This window comes from Corvus kubaryi, unplaced genomic scaffold (assembly GCF_017639235.1).
Source record: "Corvus kubaryi isolate FWS band 111438036 unplaced genomic scaffold, C.kubaryi_AGA036_p1.0 137, whole genome shotgun sequence".
Lineage (NCBI taxonomy): Eukaryota > Metazoa > Chordata > Aves > Passeriformes > Corvidae > Corvus > Corvus kubaryi.
Window position 1 is genome coordinate 28,094,389 of NW_024580671.1, and position 16,528 is coordinate 28,110,916.

The 16,528-nt window shown below is 41.6% G+C and overlaps 1 protein-coding gene across 2 annotated transcripts in view; it reads right to left on the minus strand.

Moving 5' to 3' along the window:
* Positions 1 to 16,528, minus strand: part of GRAMD4 (GRAM domain containing 4) — a 72,610-nt gene that overhangs the window by 33,814 nt on the left and 22,268 nt on the right. For both annotated transcript variants that reach the window (XM_042018270.1, XM_042018269.1), the window contains exon 3: positions 8,429 to 8,549. In XM_042018270.1, the coding sequence (XP_041874204.1) occupies positions 8,429 to 8,549 (121 nt within the window). The remainder of the gene's footprint in view (positions 1 to 8,428; positions 8,550 to 16,528) is intronic.

Here is a 16,528-nt window from a genome sequence, read left to right on the forward strand (position 1 = left end):
GGGCCTCTGCCTTCCTTAGCAGACACCTGTCTTTCAAAACCGAGACACTAATTCAACCCTGCATGTGCAGTAAAGCGGATGTTTCCCTTAATCCCAGGATTGGAGGTAGATTAGGGAGCAAATCGTAACTGTTTTATGTAACACCATTTCTTCCCTAGACCCACAGGTATGTTGCAAAATCCCCCTCTGGGACAAAGTGACCAAAAACTTCTTTCAGAGCAGAGCCAGAGACTGCCAATCACTGTTTCTAGCTACCAATTCAGTTTAGTGTTAAATCTAAGGAAACTGAGTTAAAAACTAGAAATAGCAAAAAAGCATGCATGCACCCTTTCATATTTACATGGGGAAACACCAGTACTCAACAGGACAAAAATAACCCTTCTACATGTATGTCAATCATGGTAAATCTCCCTACAACCCTTTGAACATTACTGGAGTTCAAGTCTGTTATTTAATTGTTACTAAACATACTAAATCCAATCACACACTTTCAATCTGGATCTCAACAGCGGTGCTGATACAGCCAGACACTGGGAGTTGTCTCCAGTGCAGGCAACTTCCACCCTTACCAGACTCCCAATTCCTATGGAAAGCTAGTACGTCAACTTTGTCCCAAGTAAACCGACTGTATGACGCTGCTAGCAAAATGTCAGGAGCCTGAGAACAGATCAGCTTTTATCATCATAGACACTGAGGAGCTTTTAATCTTCACCTTAAAAACCAGCAGCAAATGGCAGTGCTGTGAAAGACATGGAACGGCTCCATCACTTGTGATAAAGCAAAGACAAACAAAGAACATTGTCTGACCAACACGCAGTGATGGAGGAAGGAAGCAATGGAATTCCCTAACCTGTTTTTTTCCTGCTTACACTTACTCTGCAATTTACATACTCCTCTGAAGACATGTACACAATTCATAGCTATAACTACATACAGCTTAATTGCGCACTATTTGTTACCTGTTCTTCTTCTAATCCGTGATTCTCCTCCTCCAGGGCATATGTTTTTTCCATCAGTGACTTGAGAACCATGGAGATTGCCAAAGAACTTACCATAAATCTACCCGAAAGATTTCAGATAAAACATTATCCTTCGATCCCAGACATTGTGAGATATTCTACTTCTTTGCATGCCTGATACTTGGCAAAGTGCTTATTTAAGCCATCACTCTTGCAGCTCCACTTTATTAACTGTCCTTTCTTCTTTAAGTCACCCCTTAATTCATGTCGTCCTTCACGCTTGGGACTTCCACACTTCACTTGGGAATCCCAAAGCTCCCTGCTTCGGAGGATTACTCTTGGGATTTTATGAAGGAAGAACCTAGAAATGTTCTTTGTCAAAATGGATACCAGCATTCTTGTTCTCCATAGCTCTTCTAGAGCTGGACAACCAGCGGTCTGGAAGAATTCTGCCTTTTTTTTTTTTCCCCCCTCTTTTGCATTTGTGAACACCTTGATTTGTCAATTTAATAGCTTTTCCCTTGTGGTCAGGCTTCTTGCTTGTTTGCATTAATTGTTCATACAGAAAACATAGCAAAAAAGATTTTCTAATAGGGATATTGGTGTCATAAAAAGCCAAAAGGCAGACAGAATCATTAAAGATTAGTATCTTTACTGAGTGCACAACCTTTCCTCTCTCTGCCCTGTTTTATATAGGCATTTTGGTAGAGTGGAGGGGTGAAACAGATAAATATAAACCCCACATTTTCAATAGCACCCTCCTCCAGCTAAGTCTGCACACATCAAAACAAAGAAGTGACCTGTCCTATTCAGAACCAGTCATGACAATTTCCTTTTAAAAACTTTAACACAGGTTTGGCAGTTAAACAATTGCTTTTTACTTTGTTTTGCTTCCATCATTCTTTTGTGCCTCTCTTTACTCTTTCAAAGATAGAGCTCCTGCTCCAGTACTCACACTAAGCAGAGCTTTAGAGGACCAGCTTTTGAGTCTCTTTGCATACGCCTACATGGCAGGGAGCAGAATGGGCTCCTGCTCTGCTGACAGGAAATAAGCCAACGCTGATCCAGAGACAGTGGAGGGAAGGCAGAGTCTGAACCATCATCCTCTCTCAGTCAGTTAATACTCCCTGGTACTATTCTCCTCACCTTAACAGCAAGAGTTTAATATCAAGTGTTCTCTTCCATGTGATGAGGAAGACCGATTTACAAAACACATCATATTTGACAAAGTCTTCTTCCTCTGTGCAAACTGTTCCAGTCTCCTCTCTCACCATTCCTGCTATGTCCTACTTGGAGTGGATGAGGTTAGAAAGAACTAAGATGCCATTGCTAAGGCTCGTACAAAATAGTTATGCTAACTACCAATTAGTAGCTTTACATTTACCTTTAGTGCTTTCAGTGGAGCATTATCATGTTGTAACAGACACAGAGTTGGATCATTTCCTCTTCATTATGGAAAGATTTTAAATTACACTTCCTGAAAATATAGCCTACTGAGACAGATCCCCTTCTCAAAACATCAAGTGGAAAGTTTGCTATTGCTACATACACTTAAAAGGTCAGTTTAAAAAGTCACGAAAAATAGTGCTGCTCTATGAATTTACAGAAATTTCAGAGAATAAAAATGCCAGAAGTGTTGCAAAACCCACCTAAAATACACAGAGCTGCAAAAATGTTGTCTTTATTGCAGGAATGGTTTTCACTCTCTGGTTTTGGCAGAAGTGAAACTGTCTATAAATGTTGAAATAACGTCTGGCTTAGGAATAGCAGCAGGCTCTTCCAAGGCTTTTGTGTTACTAAGCTGAGCAAGGAAATGCAGGTTCCACGTGGGGCTCCCAAAATCTCCATCCCAATTACACAAAAGGAGAGGCACAACAGTGCTGACCATTGCTCTGCCTGGGTTTTCACACCCTCTCTGCAATTCATGAAGCCAAGCTGGGCACACAAAAAAGGCAGAAACAAGCACAGCCCATGTACATAACACACTGTGTAGGTGGTATCTGTTCAAGGCTCCAGAGGAGCTCAAACAGTACATCCCTCTGAGCACTGTGCTGCATTTTGGTTCATCAGTCCCATGACAAGGCGGTGTGACAATAAGAGATCCTCCAGCATTCAGGCATCATCACCTACATCATCAAGTACATGCTTCATGCAATGACAAGGGCAGACTGCACAAGCCAGGCTCAGACCAAGGATCAGCCCAGGACTCCAGCCTCCTGCTGTACTGAGATGGAGTCACATCCTTTCCCTCTCCCCTGGTCTCAGGAACCTCATGCTCTTGGAAGCCAAGTTGAGAGCGAGCAAAAGCCCAACCTATCTCCTCCACCAGTCAGAACAGAGTCCTTGAAGATAAGAAATGGAGATCCGAAGGCTCATTAGTCTGTATTGAGGCCTCTTAAACCCCAAACAAGTGCTCTACACTGCTCATGAGTGTCTCCTCCAATGTTTCCAGGAAAATGAAGCCTGAGTTTTGGAGGGTTTTTTTTCTTTGTCCAGGAAGGCTAGAAATTAAGTCACTATACATGGTATATAATGTAAGTATCTCTGGGTATAAGCAAAACCTTTCCATACCTCTTAAGAAACTTTCTGTAGTTTTTGAGAAGTCTCTCAGTCATAAGTCAGACCCAGAAAAACTTTGAAATTTGTTAATAAACAAATGAGAGCAGCTCTGGTGAAGAGACAGCTCTACAGAAAAGCCTGGACTCACATATATTTACTGCAGCATCTGTGGATGCCCAGGATAAACACTCAGGATCTCCCACCAGTCACCACAGGCAAACCAGTCCTCATCAGAGGAACTCTACAATCTCAAAAGAGACAGGTAAATCTCCCAGAGACACCTTTTTAGTGCTAGGGAGTCCAGGATTTTAAACTGAAAGAAAGGAAGATTAGATGAAGGAGTAAAGGATGTGAGAAACTCCAGGTAAGCTCCAGTGCCACAGCACCCTCAGGGCTCACCAGCATCAGCACACCTTATTTTAGAGCCCACAGTGCAGCACCAGGATCCCTTGGCCAAGGGCTGACCATGTGGCGAGGAATGGCTATTACGGCCCACAGCTGGTATATGGGTCTCTCAAAAAAACACAACAGCTGCTTACTCTCTTGCCAGGGTCTTCATCTGCTATGTAAATCAGCTCAAATCAGCTCTAAACTCTGCTTCAAGGTTTCTTAACATAAGGTTCAGATTACAGGCTACTAGATCAGTAAGAAAAAAGCAAAACCAATGCAGTGAATCTATTCTTCTGCTCTTCTCTAGCTCTGCTACTGCAGCTGGTGTGACCCTCACATCAGAAGAAATTACACCAAAGGTATTTTGACACAGCTGGTAACTGGACAATTACTGGGACTGTTTGAGGAGGTACTAACATTTCTGTACAGAGCTGGACTTTTCAGCATAGGTCTTTTGCTGGTCACAATCACCAGCACACACTTGGTCTCCGACATTTAACACTTTCTAACATTCCAGTTCTGCCTGAGAATCATGTATGGTTTTCTAGAGCTCTACTTCCATGAGGTCAGTATTCTGCTAGGTTGTTCTTACAAAAAATCATCAGATCATTTACACCAGAAAGTGGGAGCCAGAGAAAATATTGCAGAGTTAGTCACATAAATGGTTCAAAAAGGCACATGAGGATGAACAGTGTACCAGAGCAGAAATTTCAGTGGGAAAGCAGCATAATCCCAACTTCTTTTGTCATGTGGTATAAACATAATGACTGAAACCACCGGTTTGGTAAGACCTTAAAGACTCCTGCTGTATGGAGTGTAATGTGAAAACCCTTGTGGGAAAGGATTTTGTTTCCTTCCAGTATTCCTCATCCTCATGTGAGTTTCCTTTGATTTACCAGTTCATGACTAACCCTCTTCTCTAACAGTCACCTGGTTTGCTCACTCTCATCTGCTGCTACCGACTAGTCTTCCCTGAGCTGCTGAATTCCGCATTGCAAAAGGCTTGAACACCCTTGAATGAGAATTAGCTAATACTTCATGTAAACCACAGGATGTATGTGTGCTTACAAAGCACCTTGTGGCACCAGGACCAGAGTGCTGATATCTCCAAAACTGCCCTCTATAAGCAGGCACAGGAAGTAACAGGATGCAAGGTGTTTACCTCAAACAGAAGAGATGTAAAAGCGGAAAGACTGTTTTGTGGGTTGTTTCGTCTTTCAAATGCAAGAGCAGCAAGCACAAGTTTATTTTTTGTTAAGATACAACTAGGTTTTGAAATGGAAACACTAAAACCACTACTAAACTTAACATATCAATCTAACTGCCCTGGGTCAGTAGCTGCCTTCCCAAACTGAGCCCTCAATTAGTCCAAAGAGGTGTTCACTTGTATTGAAAACCAGGCTATAATAACAGAAAGTCCCTGTCACAGCTCCAAGACAAAGCTTTTTCCGTCCACATGCACTGGAAACTCCGGCAGACCAAGCTCTCTGCACTTATCATTCAGCTGTTTTTCCAAGACTTTTTCTGCAGGAACCCACACCAATACCACAAACCCAACAGGCACATTTTCAGCATCCCTATAATAAGGCTCAGAATGAGCCACTAGATCAAAGAGGTTAAGACCGTTTCCACACAGACAAGAAAAGCAAATTTAGCCCCTTTGGCTGCGAGAATCAGATGATCCCTCCCCCTTGCTTAAGACATTATCCAAGATCCCTTTGTCCACATGCTTCATCCTCCTGTCAGCCCACAGCTTAAACCCCTTGCATTTCCAGACATGCTTTATTCACATTTACAGCTCTGCACACACTAAGCGACTCCGCTCCATCTTCCCATCTGCGGGTATTTAGATTACCTCTTTGCTAAAGAGGAGATTCATCTGGCATCTCAGATGAAGATATCTTCCCCTTACAGACAACAGTTTGTCTCCATACCTACTTGCTTTGGATTTCCTCTGCAGCTTGTAGAGGCTACAGTTAGGTTTGGGATGTGTTTCACTGCATTAACTACTCAGCCAAACTGCACCTATTGCTTGCGCCTACTAATGGCTGAATGGAATTTAGAGAAAAACTTTAGCTGGGCACCTGCAATTACAGACCCACATGGACTTGCAGCTGTGTAATGCATGTATACATTACACATGATGGACAGCTGAGAGGAAATCTCTCCTCCTTAAACCTCCTGGCTAATGACACACCAATACAAATAAAAGCATAGAAGAGGCCAAAAAAAGAAACCAGTCAGAATCAAGCTGATAACAAGTGGAACTTCAGCACATTAAAAAGCAAATGCATGAAACCTTAGATATTTCCCTCACTAACTAGCAATTGCTTTGATTTTTGCATGCCCAGCTGGAGGAAACGGAGTAAGTGAACGTGGCAAACAGTTCATGCAAAAACACAATCATAGCAAGGTGTCCTTAAGGAATTCCATAGTTAAAAATAGTATGGAAATACTGCAGAGCAACTAGCCTTCCTAAAAAACACCTACTGCAGCAATAGGATTTTAAGAAAGTAATGACCAGGCTTTCTTCCAAGGGCAAACTGAAGTAAACAAACTGCACATTTCAGAATGTTTTTCTGCACACCATTAGTTCACTTTTGGGAAGAAAACAATAATGAAGCATTTCTAGTATCAAAAAAGCCCAAAATAATAACTCAAAGAGAAGGAAAAAGAAAAGATAAGAATGCAGGAGCCATACGCAAAAGCTGAACTCCTACTTCACTCCAGCTGCCAAACATGGTGACCTATTTAATCCCAAAATTTTGAATGGAATGTGGCCAAATAAGGGATAAGCTTTATCTCACTTATTTCTCAACCAGTTTATGATTCTTATTCTTGTTCTTATGGACAGAGTTACAACCAATTTGTCAGGACAACCCTGTAATTTCAGCTACAGCAATCGTCAGGCTTTGGTGAAGAGGTGATGGCTGGAGACACCCCCAGCTGACTCAAGCCACCCAGCTGGCCGGAACCCCCAACCATCTGCTCAAAGTTTACACAGATGGGTGAATTTCTTTATCCTTCACCTTGGAGTTTACTACAAAGCTCGGTGCAAAGGAAAAATGATTCAGCTACAAGGGGTAACAGTTGATCAGAAGGTTTTCAAATTACAGCAGAAACTTAAAGACTACCAATACTCACAAACCTTTGCGCCCCATTTAGTTACTGTAAGAACATACTAAGAAGGAGAAGGAATTCAGCAGCCCTGGAAGTGCCTCGGAGCCCTATCAGAAATCAGTTCTGGTAAGTCCTACTGTTTCTGCTGCACATTAGATTGCAGCAAGAAATTGCATGTGCCCCCTCTAGTTTAAAAAACAGCTGGATAACAGGAGCTTAAGCAATGTATCCTTGGGGATGGAAGGAGCACATGGTAACTCTGTTCTGAACAGTTAAATAAAAATCAAGTAAATCACTGAAACTAACAAGGCAAGTCAAACAGATCTTTCAATTTTTGCTTGACATTCCAAGCATGATACCTCTTCCAGGTATCAGTGGAAGTTGATAGCAGCTTGTTATAAATTCCTGCCCAGTCTCCTTTATCAGGCCTCCCTCTTATTCACATGGGGGGCAAAACATATCAAAGAAATATTGCTAAGTGAAAAACAAGTCACAGAAAATTAATGACAAATCCTTGAGAACATGCTGAAGATGAAAATGTAAATCTTGTCATTGGATTATAGTCCAGAAATTGAATAGAATCTATAGTCTTGTTATTTCTACCCCTCAGAAAATATGTGACAAGCTCTGAACAAATAAAAACAACCCTCATATTCTGAAGTTCAAAACCAAAATATTAAAATGGCCATTTTGGGAAGCAACTGAGAAAGAATTCTCATTGGATTGTTACAAAGATCTCTACTTCTATCAACTTATTTTGTTTTCCATTTTTCTGTTTTTAACTATCCTGTCTTAAAAGTCAACCGTTCAGACCTGCTGTGATAAAATCCCCAAAATCTTGCAGCTGCTTCTAGCCATGAATGACAACTTTTTCTCATTATACACACATACATACATATATATAAACATAAACCCAAACAACTAACACTTGAAATCTACACTCTTCTCTGTATTTCTCACACCACTTACAAATAATTCATATAATGTTAAGAGACGTGTTTTAAGATGCATTATTTGTTGAAACAGCTGCCAAGAAAATGAACTGGTCTCCCCCTTCAGAAATCTCTTCTTAGCAATTACTACTAGAAAGAAAAACATCTATTGCAGGCAAATTAAGGTTGACTGAGTTCTAAGATAACCTGCAGATGTCAACATCAAGACTTCAACTAAGCAGCTTTTGTCTCACAGTAATTATGTTGTGAGGAATGCAATGAAGAAAAAAATACTCAAGTGACCCAGAAACCCTGGGAATGCTTTTTAGTTCTTATTAGGGAAGAATAAGCCCACGTGTTATCTGCACATCAGCACACCTCAAAATTCTGATGCCAACTTCTACAGTTAGAGAAACATTGTTTAAGAAGGCTTAAGCCCTTCTTCTCCACAGAGCATTTTATACTTACGTAAAAAGTGTTTTTCCAGTAAGGCTATTTCCAGGTGACCTTTGATCTCATTCAGTCTGTCAGATTCTGTTCTGTTAAAATCCTGGACTCCTGAAGCCATGATGATGGTCCCTGGACCAGCCTGTAAGAAAGCCAGAACATACTGAAAGTTCAGAAGCACTTTTTTTTCTGTCATTTAAATACATCAACTGATTTCTGGGGCAGTAAAGAAACAAGCACATGAGAAACATGCAAGTATCAACAACTCTACACACCTCTTTCAGCACCAATTACCAAAACAAGTGAATGAAAGCTAATCAAATGTGAGTTTACAGAACACACTTCTGCAAACCTTGGGAAGTTACAGAAAACAAGTATTTCCCACCACCACCCTTACCAGTTCTACTGCATCATCATTTAAGCCTTTCTTCTGCTGACTGAAAAGCCATATTTGTACTATCCCTCTCCTCTTCCCATAAAATGAATGGTCAAGGCAACACACTTTACATATAAAATTGTGAAGCTAGCAAAAGTAATACCTTTCTAGATAATTACTGAGCTACTGGAAAACACATATTGTATATTTTAATATCCGTTTATGGAATGTGTAATTCTCAAGACCACAGTTTCTCAGCAAGGAAGGGGTTCCTCACTCCCCCACAACTCAAGTTACTGCAGAAGGATGCTGTTGGAGCTCAGGAGCTCATCCTGGCAGGCTAGGAGAGGGGGAAATCAGAAGACTGCATGCCTCAACAGATTTACCAGCATCCCTTGAATGAACTCAGCAGCATACTGAAAATACTGCAGAAAGCAGGAATTAAAAAGCAGTTGCATTAGTTAGTGAGACCAGTGACAACCACCACGTTCATGAAGTAAACACAGAAAAACCCCAAGCCCACACCACAGTAGGAAGGTGATGCCTTCTTTCTCTCATGAAGTGGGCATTTTCAGACAGCAGGGAAAAGGGTGGGTGAGGGCATCTCCCAGGTAATGGTTGTTCAGCACTTGTGTACAGTCCCCACCAGGCACAAAAAACCTGTCAGTGAGAATTACAGGAGCTTCTCTAGAATCTTATACTCAAAACCAAAGTGATAGATTGCAGAAGCCTACAACTCAGAAATTATTTCAAAACAAAAAAGAATTTATTTACATATTCTGACTATTCCCCATTCCTTGTTTGAACCCTAAAAACATACAGGAACTGTATTCCTTTCAAACACCAGCTTGCATACATTTAACCATGACAGCTTAATTACATACATACAGAAACTCAAGTAATCTACAGGAGACATTAAATTAAGACATTTTCTATGTTTTAGGAAAGATGTGCAGAAAGCTTACTGAGAGCAAAGTACTTTGACAGTTGGGATTGATTTGCACTTTCAAGATAAAACAGTGTGGAAATACCTATTAAACATCTGTTTTCTTGCTTGAACTGAACAGATGCTGAGTTTAAGTCTCAGAATTTGTCTATACGGGCAGATGAGCACTCTGTAGGCAGTTACTGCCCAGCATTTACTTAGCATCAACTCCCCACCTGGGCTTGCCCAATACAGTGCCAAGCTGAGATGCTATTTCCAGTCCCCTAAGCAGCACCCACCCACACAGCACTCTGTCAACGCTGCTGGCCCTGACGAGGAGCAGAAGCTGTTAGCTCAGCAGCAGCCTTGGGCTACTTCCCATTTTGGAGCTGGCACGAATCATGCCATGGCAGAGAGGGACAGACCCCAGGGCAGTCCTCACACAGAGAGCTGCAGCACAGCATCCTCCTCGCCATGCTCCACACTCCCAATCACTCCTGCCTTTAGCCAGGGAGGTGCAGTGAGAGATGCCATTTGCAACTGCTTCAGCACTGCAGAAGCATATCAGGGACTGTTTTCAGATGAGCACAGGATGCCAATTAACCTCTGTGCTGATCTCTTATCTACAGAGCTGGGTTGTATTTATTTACACTGCAAAATTTAGTGCTATCACTTGCCAGACATTTGAAGAGCCCCAAGGAGGACGGTGTGGCTGAAGCCAAACAGCAGCACCCTTACAACACATTCCACAGGCAGTCACAAGGGAAGTGTTATTAAAATACAGAGTGCTGCCCAGGTGTTAATGCACAGCTTTCTGTATTGTATTTCCACATCTAGTATACAGTATACAGGGACAATCTCTGCTCCCAGAATGCAGGAGTTCACAGGGAGCTACCTGAAGAAACAGTGCCACTGCTTAAATATTTTATTGATAAATAAATAAAATCACGTACAGGTCAAAGAGCAAGGTGCTGTACTCAAAAGGAATGTGCCTGGACTCTGGGCATCAGCCCTGTGCTTAGACAGCAGCTGGTTCCCACCCCAACCCCATGTGGCAGGGAAAGGAGCACAGAAACTGATATGAGGGAGGAGAGGAAAAAGAAGGAGCTAGCAAGTATCTAAGCATATTTAAGTTTTCATCCTCATTAAAGATACTCAAGATATTTCACCAAAAGATGTGCTACATTCCAGAAATCCATCTAGAGAACCAGCTCTGCTTTTGCATCTTCAGAGACGCTGAGTCAATAATTAAAGCCCAGGATACCTTAACTGTGCCTCTAAGGAAGAAGGAAAGAGCAAGAGGTGCATAGCACTGGGGAGAGTGACACCGGTTAATATGACTCATTCTTAGAGTTTCCAAATTTGTTTATCTGCTAAAGCATTGGATCCAAGCAGCTTGACACCCACTGATGGTTAAAAATCAGATGGTACACAAAAAGCTACAAAAGGTTACAATGACCTTCTAACTTACAGAAAAAAAGAGGAAAAAAATCCACTGAATTAAAACATAATACTACTAGAATACTAGGAGCAAGATCATGTAACTATCATGTAATAATAAAATGGTTTATTAAGATACACAGTGACACAAGTTTGGTGATGCACCCTATTTCCAAAATTAGCATCACCACAATGTTTTATGACTACCATTTAGAAGCATTCAGAAGAACTGGCAACATCCAGGACAGTGATATGGGAGACATTTAAGCAGATGTCTCCTTCTGTCACAGAAGTTTTTCCCCCACACCAACACACCTAAGAAAACAAGAAATAAGGTCTCTACATTTGCTGAAGGTCAACTAACTGCCTGCCTCTGAATTCAAAAAAGTCCCTCTGTCAGAAGCTAGCATATCTGACTCAATTCACAAGTTAACAAAATCCTTGTATTAATTCCACTTTTATCTGGGTAAAGGTTTCTCCTCTCTGCTGCCTCTGTAGGACAGGACTGGGACTCGGGCTGGGTTAACTACACTGCACTGTACAGATGTCCTTTCTAGTTTCTGACTCAACGTAAAAGCCTTGAAGGCTTCCATAGATTTCTGCTTTTCCTTCTGCCTCTCTAGCTTCCACAGTATTTGACACAGGAGCCCTCTGAAAATGTTGGCAATCGTTATTACTTAGCCAAGATCGTGTGCAAGGCCTGGCAGTGCCTAGGAAGACAGAAATGCCCAATGTAAGCGTAGAGACAGAGGGGTTAAAGCAACATTTTTGATGACGGCAGACTGCCTGTAATCAGAGTTCAGGGTTGCTTCTCCAAGCCACATCCAGCTCCAGATCTAAAATCCACATCTCCCCACAGAAGTGTTTTTCAAGCCATCTGCAGTTCAGGCTTTCCATAACAGCACTTCCCAGCCCGAGACTTCTCTGCCCTCCCTCTCCAAAACCCCTTCATTCTGTGAGCCCTGGGGCTTGCTCTGTGTGCTGGCACTGCTGTCACTGTACAGTCACAGAAAGGGTCCAAGTCACTTCCTGACTCAGCAGATGTGGATCTGTCCTCTCCATCTGCAGCACAGCACATCTTCAGTATCACACAAACACAACTGCCCAACTCTCTGCTTCTATTTTCCTTCCACAGCATCAAATGCACGTGGATGATTTTTCTCTAGGAATATCTAACAAAATGGTGGTCTGATTTCCAAGTTTGTAATTAACGTGGAGAGGAGCAGTTCTCAAACACAAAGGATGGGGAGCAGTGAGGACACCACATGCCAACCCCGGGGGAAAACCATCCACTCAAGTCATCCCACAGAGTCCAGAAAGTGGCTGGGACACAACACAGGGAAGAGGTAGTTTAAAATAGAAGATTTTAACTTGTGTTCATTTGAGGAAAAAAGAGGAGGGGGGAGGTCTTCAGCCATACAACAAACTACACAGCTTGTCCTGCAAAGTTCTACCCTCCTGAGCTTTTCATCTGACACTTCATGTGCACTTTCTTACTTCAAATTATGAAAGGGTTCCCCGTGAATGCTGCACTTACCTGCTGCAAGAAAAACTCAACAACATTGCTTAAGAATGAAAGCATCTGCATGAATAGTTAATCCTCAGTAGCTATTCTTGGAAGCATACCCATACTTGCATGCTCCTAAAACACAGCTATATTCTATATAAATTTTTAAAAATCTAGTGCTAGCCAGGTTGAGAGACTTTAACTTCTTAACTGTAATGTTTGCACCACGCTTTAAATCTTCCAATTACTGTAAATAAGATGACCGATAGAGCAGCATTTAAAGTTTTAACTGACATGTGTCAGGAAAAACCATGCTGTACTGCAACAGCAATTAAATTAATGTTTTCTGTACCACAATAACTCAGATTTAATCCTAGCACACTGACAGGGAACTTACATAAGTAGATTAGACTGCTTTCAGTACAATATGCCAGATACAAGAGAGCTTTACAGAGCTCACTGCCAGGTTAGTACCAGCCTCTACAGGTTTAAACACAGTTTGTTCTTTCCCCACTCTGTGAAGAGGATGTGATCTCTGCACCACGTTCATTCATATACCTGCAGGTAGACTGAATCTTGTCTCCCCTTCTGTAAAAAACAGGAGTGGTGGTGCTGAATAAAGAGCACTTTAATTACTGAGCAGGCAACATTACCTCAATTTCTAATGTCCCAACAAATCAAATGCTAATTGATTTGGAATGGACCAGGTTACTGCCTCTACTTATTTTGCAGTTATGGTGTTTTTACAAAACAATGCAGAAATAACAGTGCTGCATGCAGTGTCCTTGCCTTAAAAAAACTAAACAACCACCCATGGCAAAGAGGGAACAAAGGAAGAAATCTGGCAAGGCATTCAGGAATTGAAAGAGATGTTTAGCAGAGAGTTAAATTTGTTAACCAGCACTGCTGTCTTGGCAATGATCTGATCACAGTGCCCAAACACCCACAGGGACCTAAGAAAATACGTGCTATTCAAGGCATATCTGGTAGCTGGGGCACTTAAATGAGAGGGGGAAACCCACACAAGCAATCAGCCAGCCCGTAAGCTGAGTCCAAACTAGTTCAAATTAAAACACCTTTTGAACAAAAACTCTCAGAAACCACTGAGAATTCAAAGGAAAATATAACTCCTTCCATCTCCAGAGTCCTTCAACCAAGAGCTAGCTGTGTGCTTTACCCAAACACAGATTAGGATGTTTATTATTGAACTAAATAGGTAAAGCTCAGTTTTAAGATAAAAAATACAAAATTACCTCATCTGACCATCCTTTCTGTCTTTTCACAGGGTGTGAATTTTACATGTGTAGTAAGGCATGTGAAGTGTTGGGACCAAGTGCCACTGCACAATCTGTGGCCTGGGACTGAACACTCACTTCATCTGCTGGAAGTGCAACAGAGGATGATGCTCTTCCCGGCAGATGGTCAGGGCTCTGCAATCACAAGCTTTTATGACAAGGCTTTTTACTCTGCAACCTCCATTTGTATCAAGTGTTTGCACACGCTTGTCAGGTTCAGATACATCCCTAAAGAAGAGGCACCTCATACACACATTTTTAAGTGCACTGCAAACCCGTGAAGCACAGAAGGGTCCTTCATTCATATGACGGCACTGTGCTGTTCTAATAGACAGATCTTTCCTTAATGCCTCCATAATGACTAATACACCAGACAGGGGCAGGGGGAGGGAAGTAGAGAGGGGCAGAGATGAAATCTTTGTCTAGGGAATGGCTGACAATGAAGATGCAGGTAAGTGGACTAGGACTCTAATTCTGCATCGTCTGTGTTCAGTTCCAAGCCACCAATCTTGCTCTTTTTCAAGACCATGAGTTCTGTACCCAGATTTCAATAGAAACAGTGAAGGAACAGAAGTGGAAACACAGTACAGCTTACATCTATCTGAAAAGACAAGCAACCTAACCTTCATTTACACAGAAGACTTGCATTGGTTTTTGTGTGCTTTCAACAGTTTCCCAAAGGTATTGAACAGGAAGAAACCAGTAAGACTTGGTCTTCTCATGATCAGTGTAATGCAAGTATAATACTAAGTTGCTTACAAAGCCTAAAAAAGAAAAACACCCTGTACAAGCAATTTAAAGCTATGAGTTTTAGACACTGAATTAAAACCAATTCAGGCACAATTCAACTATATAATCTCAAGAAGAAACAGACAAGTAATTCAGAATTGCACTGTTCACACAACCTCAGCCACCACTACTTTAATATTGATTTAAATATATAAGCATTACTTTCTGCACTCTTGGTATCTCTGCAGCACAGGGGATTATTTGTCCCTTCATTTTACAGATGGGCAGCAGTGCTTAGTGGGCAGATGCCTACGAGGGCCAACTGCTAATCCCTCAAACTTCCCATCTGAAATTTATCCCTCATACATCAGAACTCTTTCCTCATACCAATTTGCTTATTTTGCTCATATCTGTAACAAAGATATGAGCAGATATGCTCTTAGGCTGTTCCAGCATCACACTGGGTTTGGAGCACCCAAACATGAGGAGTGGGGCAAAACAAGTTTGATGCCATTGCTGCTTTCCTCTCTCCCTTTCTCCCTGATTTTAAAGAACTGCACTCAATTGTGTCCCAAGGACTTAGATCACAACAGCCTACTGCAGTATGTAACCAGCCAGAAACAGTGTTTCTCCAAGTTCCCTTCGCAGCAGACAGAGCTCAACATTTTGAGAAAACAGAAACCATCACTGCAGATGCTAAGGCTTCATAAGTATTCAAAACTACAGGTTTACCTTGCTGTTCCCCCAGCTACCCTCCATACCACCCAGGAGCTGCTATTCCCCTGCAGAAATACATAAAATAGTATCTGGAGTTTCAGGCAGATCTTTCTGTAGCCTCTAGCTCTGCCATCCAGACACTTCTGATTAAATACGAAAGGCATCTAATATATACCCACACAAAACATAAAGCCTTAGGTTTAATGAAAATAAGCCAGTATCTACCTATAAAAAACTCACAAAATACCATGTTGGAAGGGCAGCAGCAGAGATTAGTCCCAGTATACACAATACTTACATCTTAACAAATGACAGATGTCTTCAGTAGAATAAGAGAAAAGGAATAGCTTTTAACAGACTTCCTTGTCTGAGAAGCTTGAGGATTTACATATAACAGACTTTTTGTGACCAAAACATGCTCTGTTATTACCACCTGTTTGTTCCATGATCATAGGAAAAACATTCTGGCAAAAAGCTCTCCATAAGCAGGACTGTATGTGGCACCATGCAAGCCCATTTAAATTTTAAAAAGCTAACAGCTACAGAACCGGATACAAGCTGCCAACCCCAAAGGAGGTGCAGAAGCATAAACAGTTTGAAATCTTTTAGTTTACAACTTACTGTGAGCAAGCCCCCTGCTCCTAGAAATGAGCCTTCAGACAACAGTCTGATCATATCTTGGGGATAAAAACTGCACAGTAAGTTTTCATAGCGTGATATAAACTCTGAATTCCAAGTCACTTCTACAATACAATTATATAGACAAATCTAAATTTATACTGTAGCGCTCCAAGTTTATGGATCCACAGCCACAACAGTTAAAGAAGGATTTTATTTTACTTTTTTAACCAACATTTAACTTTTCCTGAAGCAGTGTCTTTGAAAAAGGTAGGTCTGCTTTGGTGCTTCTGCTGACAAACACCAAAACGTTTTAGCACTGCCTTCATAGGTTTAAACCAGCTCTAATAGCATAGAAGCACTACTGCATACAACACGGGAGCGGAGGAGGAGGTGGTGTGACCCTCTAACGCTAATGAAGCAACCAGAAATCTTATCCTTAAAGTCCTGGACAGTGTAATTGACAGATCTGAGTAGATCTGAGCTCCTCAGACTGAAAAGTTGCCTTTTCTTT